Source organism: Anabas testudineus, chromosome 4, assembly GCF_900324465.2.
Source record: "Anabas testudineus chromosome 4, fAnaTes1.2, whole genome shotgun sequence".
NCBI lineage: Eukaryota > Metazoa > Chordata > Actinopteri > Anabantiformes > Anabantidae > Anabas > Anabas testudineus.
In genome coordinates this window covers 10,803,558-10,818,114 of record NC_046613.1, presented here as the reverse complement: position 1 = coordinate 10,818,114, position 14,557 = coordinate 10,803,558, and the positions used below count along the sequence as shown (strand labels likewise).

Below are 14,557 nucleotides of genomic sequence, written 5' to 3'. Positions count from 1 at the left end.
GTGTTCTGCTCCTTGTAGGTTGATTGGAACAGGTAGGCGTTACCAAACCCCCGAAGTTTAACCGCTTTGTCCAGTGCGTCTATTCCTCCTGTTCCCATCAAATGTGTGTTTCCAAAAAAATCTGACGCACGGACTTTAAGCTCCAACACAAACCAGTGTCCACACAGCTCGCTGTGATTTGTGCATTTGTTTGGTTTCCTGTGCGCAGGTAATGTGAGCAGCGGCAGCACACTGCATGGGAAAGCCGAGTCATCAATGCAGAACTCCACAGCGCTGTTCGGGATGGTCAGCCACTGTCCCACACCGACTTTCACGGACTTCGCCGGCTTGACGCTCTCCGTGTACGGCAGCAAGGCGGACATCTGTGCACGGCGAGCCGGGAATGGTGGTTTTGGATCTCAGATTTGCCGGAGCCCCCATGACACCCCGACTCACATGGACAGCCCGAAGCGACTCGGCGCGCTCGAGGAAAAGGCGCATCTGTCAGCCAAAGCTCCGCGCTCTTGCTTCTCTCTCCCTCCGATGCAAGGTAGGCCCCATACGTCCAAGTACTGATTTGATTGGTCTTTAATTGATGCATCTCAGGTGAATGGAGGTTGACGGATAACTGTAAAGACATTTAGAGGGTAATTGTAAAACAAACACTAACAAACGGAGTCAAACTGCAGCTGTGTGAATGCAGCAATTAGCAGTTGTTGGTGATTTCAGATTGATAAACGCCATCATCTCAAATAAAGCTGCCTTCTTATTGCTTGTCTAGAGCATCGTTTGATGCAGCTGTTCTGTGTATTTATGTTAAGATGCCTGTTTGCAGTTGTGGATTAGGCTTGTTAATTAAACCCAGAGCTCACTTGGATCTTTGGCCAATTTATAAACAGCACCAGAATCAAAGTCTGTTGCACAAAACGGCGATGTGAAGTATGTGGAATAACTGCTGAGCATGTTAACATGGCTTGGCAACATTTCCTTCTTTGAGGCGATTAGTGTGCTGTTGACTTTAGATACATGTGGAAAACTGCAACTTCAGGCTTTTCACAGTTTAAAATAATATTTTAATGAATTATTACATGTATTACATTGTTTTTTTTTTATTTTGCTCCTAAATTCAAATAAAATCTTTTAAATTTTAAGTGTTGTTTATTACAATTTTTAAATCTGAACTGTAGCTTTTCAAAACTATAATTGGCCATGGGTTCTTCAGTGAAAGCAAAAACTTAAACAACAATTACATAGATGAAATGAGCACTGTGATATAGATAACATCCAGAGTGGAAACTGGGCTTTGACTTTCTGTGGATGCCTCCTCCATCCTGTTTAGACAGTGTTGTTGTGAGAGGGCGGAGGTAATTACAGCCCCCTCCTAAATTATGATTAGACGGAACAGACTTTTATATTAGCAATCATCCTTGCAGCAAGAAGAGGATCAACGGATTTGATTATTGTTTCTTCTTGCTAAACACAAACCATATGTCTGCTGGATGTGTCTCAGCATTTATGAGTTCTCTTGGAGCACAGTTGTGCCCTCAGCCCTCCATCCCCAGCATCCCCAACCAGAATGAATCGTCTCATTGTCTTTGCAACGCTTTTGAACTCTCTTCCCGTAAATTGTGGGAAATGCAAGATGTGTTATGTGTTTGTGGATTATGTTGTGCAGATTAACATGGCAGCAGATAGCTGTTTGTTTCATTCTGTCTCTGTGAGTGATAATTTCATAATTAATAAAATATTGTGGGGTTAATGTATTCAAATTGTTTTTATGGAGAGCAGAAACATAATCAAACAACTATTTTCTTAATCACATACTGTTTGAGCTCATTGTGTTTCATGATTTACATTTTCACATGTAGTTATATTTCACTAATAAGAAGTTTCATTTGGTTTAACTTGCACTAGTTGCTGTCTCTGTCCTGGATGAATATGTGCTGTGTTCCAGGCACTTTTATGTTTTTTTTATAGTCTCTTTTGGTGCGCGTGGAGTATGAAAATGATCTCAGTACTCATCAGTCTTTTGTATCATGCCTCATTTCAGGCTGATCATATTACATACTCCCATTTGGGGACAGAGCTGGAGTTTAAACTGCATTCTCAACCCTTACTTTAGATTTATACTGAAAGGAATCTCTGAACAAACACAATTTGTAAAATTTATCCTGGTGGAAGTGAGACAGTGGAGGAAGAATTTACCTCAGACGGGGTATTTTGGACCTTTATTGTGTGATTAAAAAATGTGAACGATTGCTCAGTGACAAGTGATCAGTGACGTTTCATCTAAACATCAGCCCAGGATTTATTTGAGGGAAGCTGTAGAGAACCAGCCATTTCACGTTTGTGTTTGTGTGTTTAGTAAATGAATTAGAAAATGAAAAAGATATCATATTAATGAATTTGTGATTTACATAGTAAGACTTGAAGTGCTGTCATGTGATGAAGCTTTCCATCTAGATACAGACTTTTAGATGAGGTATCCTAAACGGGAAAATTCAACATTGGTTTAGTCTTTTGGCTGTTTTAATGCGACCACCTTATTGCCGTGCCATTGTATTTTGAAAACTATTCACAGCGTAAATTTAGGGAAACATTTTGCATTAAATTGAATTAAGCACTTCATACAGTCAAGCACAGGGACTTACTGCATGTCACACCTAGTGCTTAGGTTTGAAAACCATTTCTACTGCTTTTGCCCAGTGGCTGATAATCCTAACACTGCAAGTCCACTGTTCCATAAATATTAGTGCAGGCTAGCAAAAAAAATATTTAGTTTGCAAAAAATAAACAAAAAACACTTGACCTATCTTGAAGAGGGTTAGAATGAAGTGTGTACTCTAGCTTCATTCGATACCTTACTAAAGTTTCCTCTGTCCAAGACTATGCTGCCAAGTCTGTGAGCTTATTTGAGGAATAAGTTTGAGTTAGAGGAGAGTCCCACGCTCCCTCTCTCAAAAAAAGCAGAGACCTGTCAGTTGATTCAGTCTAGAACGAAATGAATAATGAATTCTTTAATTGTCTGAACTCATCTGAAGAACATTTATGTGGCTGTTCCCTGTCACATTTTTTGTCAACACACATCATCATGTGACATGCAACTTTACTATATGTTTATGTTTAATCAATCAATCAATCAATCAATGAATAGCCACTTTATTGTCCCCGATGAGCAACACAGTAGCACATGACACAGGGAAAACAGAACGGTCAACATAAAGATAAAGGAAGGAGGTTGTGGGGGGGGGCACACTTTCATCACTGTATTCTCTCTGAGTTCACCATACTGATGGCCGAGGGTAGAAAAGAGTGTTTATATCTGTTGGTTCTGGCTCGTGGCTGTTAAAGAGAGAACCAGAAAGCGGCACATGGAGAACGGGTTAGAGGATAGGAGCTGTCGGACAGGATCGACTGTACCTTGTTCAGCAGCTGCTTCCTATGGAGGTACAACAGGCTGCTTAATGGAGTTCCAGTGATTTTACTACAAACTTTAACCCATTTAATGAACATTACTGTTTAACATTGAGCGAACTAAACCAACAGATACGAGAAAATGTAAGGACACTTTCAATGAAAGTGTAAATCAATGTCATCTGTTCTGTCAACCTGACACTACTGTATATGTGTTATTTTGGGCTGCATGTACACCTGTATGCACTGAAACCCACCAGCATTAGTTTCTAATACATGCATCAACGTGCAAGCATATGCCTAACACACTATTTACACACATGCCCCACAGTGACCTACTCACACACTTTTTGTAGTGAAGTGGCATTGATACCACTGTTGAATTCCCTAAAACAGATCTTTTCCTTTTGACCAGCAGCATTTGTAGACATCAGCCCATAGGCCGATAATCGGACTGTTATGAGAAACAACCACCTATTACAGCCCACCTCCAGCTAACCTCTGCTTTGTCAAATGCTTAATGACAGTTTCCCAGTAGCTTGTGAATGTTTTGGTTGTGAGCGCACGAAGAAACGAAACACATTAAGGGCTGGTAAAGCAATTAGTGCGATTTATTTATTATACTTCATCGATTATACATCATCAGAGTCAGCAGAAAATAAGGTGCTCAAACAAACCTACAAAGAAACTATGTGTTCCCGTGCCCCTTTGTCCAGAGGCTTTCCTCTAAGTAAATCTTCACATAAAATGTTTATATAACTCTGATTCTGTTTGAGTGGGTTTTGAATTTCTTGAATTGCCTGGGTCTTGAGGCTTATAATTGCTTTAAGTTTGGCTTCGATGTATGCATGTCATGTTATTTATTCATCTTGGACCTCAGTAGATTTTGAGGAGCTTTGACTTATAAGCCAAAAAATCAAGCAAAACTGGTGGACTCTAATCATGCATAATATTAATAATAATAGGTTTTAGATATAATGTGATCATTTTTCACATTTAGAAAGTATGAGTTAAGTTGTAATATGCCAGTGCTGCCTGCACATACTGGAAACAGAAAAACAGTGAGAGGCAGAGAGACAAATATGACCATTAGCATGGCAAATTATGTTTTAAGGTTTGACGTTGACAATTTAAATGACGTAAACTAGTCTCTAATCTCAAGTGCTCAGAAAGTTTGCTCCACAGAAAGGGGGCATAGTAACTGAAAGCTGACTTTAGGCGGCTGTGGCTCAGGAGGTAGAGCAGGTTGTTTAATCCCCAGCTCGTCCAGCACAAATGATGAAGGACCCTTGCGCAAGACACTGAACCCCAAGTTGTTTCTGCTGTGCACCCTCACTTGTATGTTGCTTTGGCTAAAAGTGTCTGCCAAATGAGTAAATGTAAAAGCTGCTTCATTGGATTTTAGCAAAATCCTTTAAGACGGGCAGTACTCTAGGATCTAGTTACAGTACAAACAATGAATAAGTCCGTTAAATATTCTGGTGGTATGTCATTGAATGCTTTGTGGACAATCCAAATATTTAGTGCTGAACTCTGACTTTCTGCTTTGTGGAGAGCCAGTGGAGCCATTTCAGTGTGGAAGTAAAATGTAGATTTTTTTTGTGAGTACTCTGCTGCGGTGTGGTATAAGTTATAGTAAGCAATTTAAAAAGTGTTTTGTCATCCCAAAAAAATCTGATGCAGTCTTCTTGTGATGAAACCCGAAATGTATTTGTATTACAGTATATAATGTACAAGCCTCCACTAAAGATGTATTTAATTTAATGCATTAAAACGGGATTAATCAATTTTTGTACTTTATCCAGTTGTGAAATTAAATTGGCTTAAAGTTGTTTTTGTAACAATTCTTATGTCTCTAAACATTTACCTAAAATATCCTTTGTGTGATATATTTTTATGTGTATGTACTGTGTGTAGTACAGTATTGTATTGTTATTGTTACAGTGGAAGTGCATTTGTAACAAGCAGTAGGCTGTGTGAGAAAGTGTGTGTGTGTGTGTGTGTGTGTGTGTGTGTGTGTGTGTGTGTGTGTGTGTGTGTGTGTGTGTGTGTGTGTGTGTGTGTGTGTTTGTGTCCGCGTGCATGTGCATGAACAGCAGAAACTTTTTACATTGACCTCAAATCTTTTCTCCTGTCTTCAAAATTTGAATGATTGTATTTTCAATGATTAGGGATCATGGCCAAATCCTCAGTTACTCAAGCTATTAAAAAGTTGCTTTGTTGCCACTTATTACTCCCCCAAAAAACTAAAATGGATCATAGAAGTATGGTAATTTCTTTCTTCTTCCAAAACAAATTTTTGTAACTCACTTATCATCAGGACATTTAATCCTTGCCAGCTCTGCAGATCTCGCTGTGGTCAACCTGAGCATCAAAATATCCATTTATTAAGTTGAATATGATACTCAATGATACTAAAGGTTGTAGCTGTGAGACCAGGTTATATCAGCTCTCCCACCCAGATGTTGTGAAAGACTGATCAACCTTCACAGAAAACATTTTGCTTTTACTGCTTTTAGGAGATTTGACCTTTTATTGAACTTGTGGTTAATGTAGTTTGACTAACAGCAGTTTCTGGTATTACTAGTTAATTTGCAAAGAGCCTCTCTTTCTGCATTTTGCCTCTAATTTGGATGTAACCTGTTTTTTTTGCATATCAAAACAGTACAAGCGATAGTAGCATTCTTTTCACAAGATTTCTCACCAGTCAGTACATTCCCACAAGCCAACGAAGGAGCCTCAGCCCACGTTTTTTGCCTCTCGTATGAGCTCAGCAGTGAGCTATGGGCAAATGCGAGGGTGCTGCCTGTGAAGGGTGTTGTAATGTTTGCAGCATGTTCCACTGATTCATAAAGCTGAGGCCCGTGATGATTCTGCAGCGGTATTCCCGTAAACCTTTGTCTGGCTGAGAAGATGAGGAGGGAATGCTGGGTAATGGAATGAGAGTGCTTCCTGAGTCACAGCCACTAGAGAGGGAGAGTGAGAGAACACCCCTGGTCTGGCATCTGCTTGGCTGAATCACCTCAGTCAAACTTGGCTGGGAATACACATGACGTTTGTGGAAACAGGAGATAAGTGGCAGAGAGAGTGTTGGGACAAGCGCTGCATCGAGATGACTGAGGCTGGATTCAAAGAGAGAGAAAGAAAATTTATGGGAGGTTGTGGCTGCGCTTGAGTATCTTCAGAAGTAGTCCTCTGAAGTTGCAAAATGAACATCTGAGTTTTAGCACTGCAGTCTCTTTGCTGTTCTTGTGCTTCCCCAGAGTTGTGTCAGTCGGGTCAGATGTTCTCATTCTTATGTGACCAGTGTGGTATGACTATGGCATTTCGCTGTAACCAAAGGCATTCTGACTTTCGTGCTGCCAATGAATCCAAACAGTCACACAGCAAAAATATGATCTGGTTTGAGTAAGTGTCGAAATATCTCTGTAATACCAGAAGAAATGCTCTCTGGGCCTCAGTTTAATCAAGAGAAAGCTGCAGAGTTGGCTCAGATGTGTCATCATAAAAATGTATTTTTAGCCTTTAACCTTGAGAACTACTCAGTTTAATGCAGTTCAGTTTTTCTGTTGATGAGATTAAACTGCCAGGTCTTTCAATTTAGCCCAAATTATTTTACCTTCTAACTATTTGTAGCAAAGATAAAGAGGCTTTTCTTTTTCTGTCTGATTCTTTTTGCCTGTACAGGAATGTCACAGCTGACCACATGTCTATAGAGTCTGTATTACTCATGCATTTTCAGACAGCAAAGACTCCTCTCGCAGACTTCTCTGTGTATGACTTAGCACACGGGTGGGTTTTTGATTTACATCTCGGCTGTGCCACTTGCTGTTCTTGGCTCGACGATGCTGTGTTTCATCAAAGAAAAATCCGCTCCGCTCTGTCTGTGGCAGTTAGGGCGCTGCTCTTTGCTGCCGCTGCTAAAGCAGGGCAGAGAGATGACTGGGCCCTCACAACTGTCAGCTGGGGAGAAAGAGACAGATGGCAGGAGAGAGTTGTGGCCATAGGGATTGGAGCTTCACTCACCTCCACAAACAAGCAGCGAGAACACAGATTGTGACAGTATGAAAGGGCAGTTTTTGCTATGTGAGTCACAAAGAGGCTGCTGTTTCATCTTTTTTACATCTTTGAGTGTGCAGTTGTCAGCACGTCACGTCATTTTAAGAGAGATCGTGATGTAAATAACATCCACCACACACAATTTACTAAGTCTGCATTACAGCTTTGTAACCAGATCATCATTAAAAACCGTGACAGCTACTGTTTCAGACACTCAAATGTACAGAATTAAGTTGTTTAGGTAGTGTCTGAAATGGCCCTTTTTACAAGGCTGGTCATGTCGGAGATGAATCAGCCAGCCAATCAAGCACAAGCTAGTGGGCCAACATGATGCGAGCTGAAGCTGTTTTAATGCCTTCATTAGAGCCGAGGAGAAAGCAGCCAAAAAGCTTGAGTTTTATCCTCTCTCTTGTTTTCTCTCCATCTCTGCCAGGAAGCTGCCACGGGGCAGTGCCCAGTCGGCTCATTGCACTATTGGCTGGCTCTGCCCCAGAGGACTATGAAAGACATTATAAAAGTCTAATAGTGCAGTATATATACTTTATTAGTCCTCATTAATAGAAGTCCAGCATTCTGGAAGAATTACTTATTCTCTAGTCATGTACAATGCAATCCAGCCCCTGTGCTGCATTAACATGCTTTCCAGGACTAATAATTGCACAAAGGAATGATGCTTGCAGTTGAAGTATTTTTTAGGAAAATGCACTTTACTCTCGCTTGTCTGTTAATGTTGTGGGTCGACATCAATCACAAACCCTAAGCGTGACATCTTGCACTTCTATATATTCATATGTGCATTATGTCTTGGCAGATGCAGGTCTGTATGCATCATTGTGCTAGATAGAGAGCCAGGTTTCATCACACAGTCTGTCCATTGAATTATCCTTTTAGGGATTTATTTTAAAGCACTGGCAAACCAACATTAGAGTCACAATTTATTATGGTGTATGTATTGTTTAAAGGCAGGACCTCTAAGGTTTCATCAGAATGATATCATCCTGTTCATTCAGTGTCAGCACACAGGCAGCATTGAAGCACTGGTGGACTGGTGTTGGGTCTAAATGTTTCTTTTTTAGTTGCAAATCTGGAAAGCACAGGCTGCATGATTGGAGGAAGGGGAGGATTTTGGAAAAGTGATGTTGCTGCAGGGAGCTGGGAGCTTTGGCTGGCTGATACTGGATGTTAATGAATTTTAGGAGCTCCATGCCAGCACCGTGATTTGTAATTGTTTAGAACATGGAAAAAAAGATTTTTACAGATAATTTTATTTGAAAGGGAAGACTGTTTTCAATGGGTTAATATCAGAGCAAGGATGTTGTATTAGGATGTCTGAAGATGGTGTATGCGATAACAAGATGCAATTTCCCATGATATGATGCTGTGGAGGGCATAGATCTTTTCGTTGCGTGGGAATATTTATGAGACAATAATTACAAGTTGTATTTGTTCGTTAAAGTTGTTTAAAAATGAATGTTTTTCCCAAGAATGTTCTGATTCAAGATGGCCACACACTCTAACACCTGGTACTTAACTAACTACAACCATACACAGATTGGTGCCTAAAGGGTGCTGCACATTAATGGGGAAAATTAGAACTACTGAGCCAAGAATTGTCTATTTATACTTCTCCTTGTGTCTGTCACATGTCCACGTCTTTGTTTTAATGGTCTTTGAGAGACTGGTTGCCAAACAGTGAGTTGAAGGCATCTAAGATGTTTTTGGCTTGTTGCTTCTGTGCTAATGTTCCTGTCTGAGATGTCGACTTGATTTCACCCTCTGGAGTAAAAAAAAAAAAAAAACGCATGTCACAGATGAGCTGGTTGCTCTGCCCAGAGGTTCCCACTGCAAACAGTGGAGACATCTGTTATCTTCTGGCTCCTGTAGTATCTGTCTGCTTTACATTCACTACATCAAATAGCATTTGAAAGACAGCTGTGCAGTTTTCATTCTGTTGGCAGTGTTTCCTGTAATCCTAGATGAGAAAACATTTCTGCTGGAAACGGTTTTGTTGAAGACAATCAATTTTGTTACTCTTTGATTTACTGTTGCCAAGATTAAATGGAGTACCCCCTTTTTTTATTTGAACTCACGACTAATATGGTCTGTGCAATAAGTGTGTTAAATGGATCCATATTACACTGACTAATAGCCTCAGTATGTACTCTTCATTAACATGCTTAACATTCCCCACAAGACCCAGAAGTCGGCTTCTATAATACACTGCTTAACACAAACATCATGTTGGACACTTTAGATCTCCTATGGGGCTTGTTGTTGGCGTTATTAGCAGTGAGCTGATTTGGACAGTGTTTGTGTGTGTGTGTGTTTGCGTACAATCTGTGTGTTAACGTTTGGGTCAAAGTGGAGGGCCGGGATGGACAAGACTTAAAAAAAGAATTTTTCACGCTAATGAGAGCAAAGGTACAATAAAAAAAAAATCTAGTGGAGAAATTATAAATATATTGCAGTGCATATTGTTTTTTGTTATGTTTTATTTTCCCTCAACTCTCCTGGCTTAAAGATGAAATCTGTTGCAACACCGTTTAGCTACTTGCATGATTCCAAAATGGGATTTGCAACTTTGTTATTGAGCCACTGACACTGTTCAACGATTGTTATCAATCACCAAAAAGATATTAAGTTTATTTAATGCTTTTGGACATTTGAGGACACTCTCAATATCTTTAAGTGTCTGTGCTTCGGCACATTTGAACACAGTGTATGTGCTGAACTGTGTGTGTGTGTGTGTGTGTTTGGGGGTTTAAGTGTGATGTTTGCCTTGGAACATCACCTGCTGAACCTGCCAAATCTTGATGTCTTTCATATTTAATAAAGATTAAAGATTCCATAAAGATGGAAGTTGTGTCTAATAGGAACCAGCGAAAAGCTGCTGTCCTAGCTGGTTTGGCATTTACTGACATTTCCCACAAGTCAGCATTTAGATTTCATGACTAGGCCAAAACCCATCAGGAGGAGCTTCAGTCACCTTAAAACCAATGCTGAGATTCTCAGAATCACACAGATGGGACAATAGGGTCACATGATTTTAATAACCAATAAATAATGAACTTTTCCTTAGCAGGAAAAGTCTCTTATATATCACCACGTGGTTTTGACAAGAATATTTAGGATGAGTCCTCAGTGAAGGCCAGTAATGGATTCAGTGGACGGATGGAGGCAGGGAGTAAAGGAGAGGAGAGCTGCATTTCTCCCTGCTCTCGTTTTTGTTTATGTAGCCTTTGCCCTTAAATCCCAGCTCACAGCGCATGTTGACTAATACCGATAAAAACCCTAATCAGGCACTTTCAGCTTGTATCGACAGTGATCTAATAGGCATGTGTTTGAAAGTTGAAATGAATTAGGCTGCGTCAGAGCCATGACAGCCAGGTGGTGAGCACTTGGCCCAGCATACTGGAGCCCCAGCCAATTGGAAAATGCTTTGCAGAATTTATCTTCACCCTTCTCCCTTGACAAATTATTTTATTGTTCCCGCACAGTTGGTTTTCATTTAGTCTTTTGGCTAATGATAGGCTGAGAGCATGTGGGCTATTGTTATTCCTTTACTCAGCATAGATACTCTGACTTTGAGGTGTACATATGACAGCACACTCCCATACAATAGAAACTAACCAAAACATCACACACAGCAGAAGATATACAAATGTGCACTGAGGTTGGACTAGAGAACTTTAGAGTATGAAGGATGATTTTGATGTGCTTAGTACTTTGTGTGTTGTGTAAATGCCTCTGTGTCATGACCTTAGTGGCTGTCTGTCAAACTGGGTAATGCCACATCCTGAAAGAACAACCTCTGTACAGTCTCCCTTGGGAGAACTCCCAGCCCCACTCCAAAACCTTTAATTACATTATCTCATGTGTCTCATGTACCCTGTCTAGCAGATATGCTGTGTCCGAGCCCTGCACTTTGCCTGACCTAAGCTCAGTGCATCAGGACTAGGCCGCTAATCTTTTACAAATGCTGGGAGTCTCCATGACCGGGCCCTTGCTGAGATGGCTTAGTCAAAACAGCCCTGCTGCTCCTGAACACAACCTTACCCTCTAGCTGAATTCAAACACTGATTAACTAACACATACCTGCTGCTTGTTCCACAGCAGTACACAGCCAGATACATTCTGCAGTGCTCCATGAAGCTGTGTTTGCTATTCTGTAGAGAAGCACACAGGCCTTTGTTGGTAAAATGATACAGGATATTTGAAGGTGCAAATGCATATAAATGTTGTACTGCATGAAGGTACTTTATTGTCTAATCTTTCATCTCCGTTTACAGGAGAAATGATCTACAAAATAAACAAACATTTAGCAATGTTACTGTGCTGCATTGCGAAAACTTTTAGTTTAGTTTTAGCCCATAATGGGATACAAACAAAATAAGAAGATTTTTTTCCCCTCTAAGCATTTGCAATACTGACTGTGATTTACAATTACAATTCAAAATCCACAAGTAACAATTTACACTGACAGCTTGCTAGCTTAAATTTAATTATTTTATGAAAAAGACAAAGACTGATTTAGTAGCAAAGATTTTTCTTTTCAACTGAATTAATGGGTAAAAGCAAAACAAATATTTTCAACTTATAATGCAGGTAGAAAAGATGAAACGTGTCAGCATCAGATGTCATTTGTGTGCCATTCTTAATCACCCCCAACCTGTCTCAATACTTGTGTTTTCAAATGAACCCTCTGGCTTTACTTCTCTGCCTTGTTTTCTCCTATACTCTCACGGTTTACCCAGCCACATTTTCTGACCACTTTAAGCTTCAAAGAAACATAATGTAGTTCAGCTCAGGCATCGACTCGGACTGTGTACATGAACCAGTTGGCGTGCCTGACATGTTGAATCACACATCAGTACTTGTACTGTAACACGTCACCTTTGAGAAATGTCTGAATGCTCCAAGTATGTATTTAAAGTATTTAAAATGACATTGATTCAGAATATCTTGTGAAGTTTACCAGAATATGTATGGTTTTGGCGGTTTCTCTAAGTGATGAGTTATTCGAGTTTATTTTTAGTCAAATAAATGCATCTGTGGTGCTTTGATTGTCATGGCATGTGTATTTGTTTGCACAGAAATGGCAATGTAGTAGTAGTGGCCAGCATAAACTACTAGCACGTTTTTTTATATGTGAATTTTTGAGAATGATTTCATGCACTGGGAATAATAAATCTTCCACAATTTTTGCAATAACACAGTCATTATTGTTCTAAAGAATGCTTCTTTTTATTCCAACTAGAAAAACATTGGAAGTTCAACAGTGACTATAAAATAAATAGAATGAATTTTAAGAAACGATGCTTAGTAACTTTGTACTTTAATTTGAGGCCCTGAAAAGGCTGCAGGTAAAACGTTAGCCCCAAAACCGCAATTCAACAAAAGTCAACAGGACTTCGTAGCCATGTTTTTGATAGCTTTAGCTGTAAATGTAAATGCACAGTTTACCACAGCACCCATTTTTACAGGGCCAGACCTGTCATTTGACACGAATATATGACCAATCTAGGCCACTGTAAAGTTGCCAGTCTTCTACAAGCCTCAAGAGCTCTGAGCCATGAAGGAGTCCAGCGAGAGAGGCAAAGCATCAGTATATGTACACTGCAGCCTGCCAAAGTACACTAATTTAACAGCACAAAAAGACTTGCACTGAGAACCTGCATGTTTATGTTAGGGATGATGTAAAATGGCTAGAATTCATATTTCACATCAGATTTCTCTTTAAGATGGCTTCTCTCAATTTTTACATGCAAGGAAACAAACATTTGCATTTCAAAGTTCTTCAAATAAAAATAAATGAAAAGCAAACCCTTTTATGGGTTTGGAGACTATGTTGGAAAACAGGTCAGGGGCGAAATGAATATTTTTTTATGGTTCGTAAAAGAGCTTCACAATGAATGCCAGGTTATGTGAAAGGCTTGACACATGGCACAGGCCAGAGCTCTTCGAGATTCGTCTTTACACCCTCTGGTCAAGAGGAGCCAAACAACACACATGGCAGAGTCCAAGGTCTAAATGAAGAATGATTTCTTTATTTCTGCTTGTTATCGTCTGATTAGGCTTCTCACCAGACTGTCAGCTAATAAACTTTACCTTTTCTTGTTAACAACACTCAAGTTGGTCTATTGTATAATCAACACTGTGCGTAGACACATTCTCCTGGTATTTGCAATATTTTTATTTATAACATTTGAGGGGAGATGATTTTGGAATCATATGCAACAGTGGGCTCTGGGCAGAGTCAAACTGGGGCTTTGCAATAAAATCATGCTACTGTTTAACTGCATATCTAATAATATCCATTTATGCTACATGTCTTTGTCCCTCAAGAGTCACTGTTGCACTGAGGACCATATTAATCTCTGTATGTATTTTATTTAGTTATTGTGCTACTGTGACTCAAGATATTTGAGCTGAGTCAAAAAGAGAGACAGGCTCCAACTCCTAAATAGTTTCACTACTGAGACAAAACTGATGTCTCACTTTGGCTATAACCGTTGGTTGACACATGTGGTGAAGGAACGCAGCAAGAGCAGAAATCATAATAAAGGGAATCTTATTACAGACATTAAACAAGTGAAGAGAAAACACAGGAGGAGTCTAAAGCCTGGACATCAAAAATGCTTACACAGTGTGAATATATTTGCTCATAAAAGCTCTTTGATGGTGGCCCTGTCCATTCCAACCGAGTTCCTGTCTGTGGAAATTGCTGTGTATTGACCTCCCACTGCACAAGATTAAATGTGTTTCCATAGGTGTCATTTGGTACCATTTTGGGTTTATGCAGGCCCCACTGCGTCCTAGTCCCTCTAACCATAGGGGCTCAGAAGTCATGCCGTCATTGCTCAAGCAGTGGCCAACAGTGGACTCTTCCTTAGGTTTTAGAGAGATGGGTTGACAATGAGCTGCCGCCCCCTCCTCCTCGCAGCATTAGAGAACCCTCTTTGATGTCAATTGATATATAGAGTCTGGTGGACTGTCCATCTCAAGTTACCGAGAGAGCATGTTTTGTGTGTGTTTGTGAGGGGTGAGGGTCCTCAGTGCCAGAGCCCTCCATGAATGCGGACTCCCCACACAATAAAAGACTGGT

At 40.1% G+C, this 14,557-nt stretch overlaps 1 protein-coding gene across 1 annotated transcript in view; it reads left to right on the top strand.

Moving 5' to 3' along the window:
- The first annotated feature begins 375 nt into the window (after positions 1 to 375).
- Positions 376 to 14,557, top strand: part of LOC113152278 (zinc finger protein GLIS1) — a 63,804-nt gene continuing 49,622 nt past the window's right edge. The window contains exon 1 of the mRNA XM_026345433.1: positions 376 to 529. Coding sequence (XP_026201218.1) covers positions 436 to 529 — 94 coding nt within the window. The 5' untranslated portion in view covers positions 376 to 435. The remainder of the gene's footprint in view (positions 530 to 14,557) is intronic.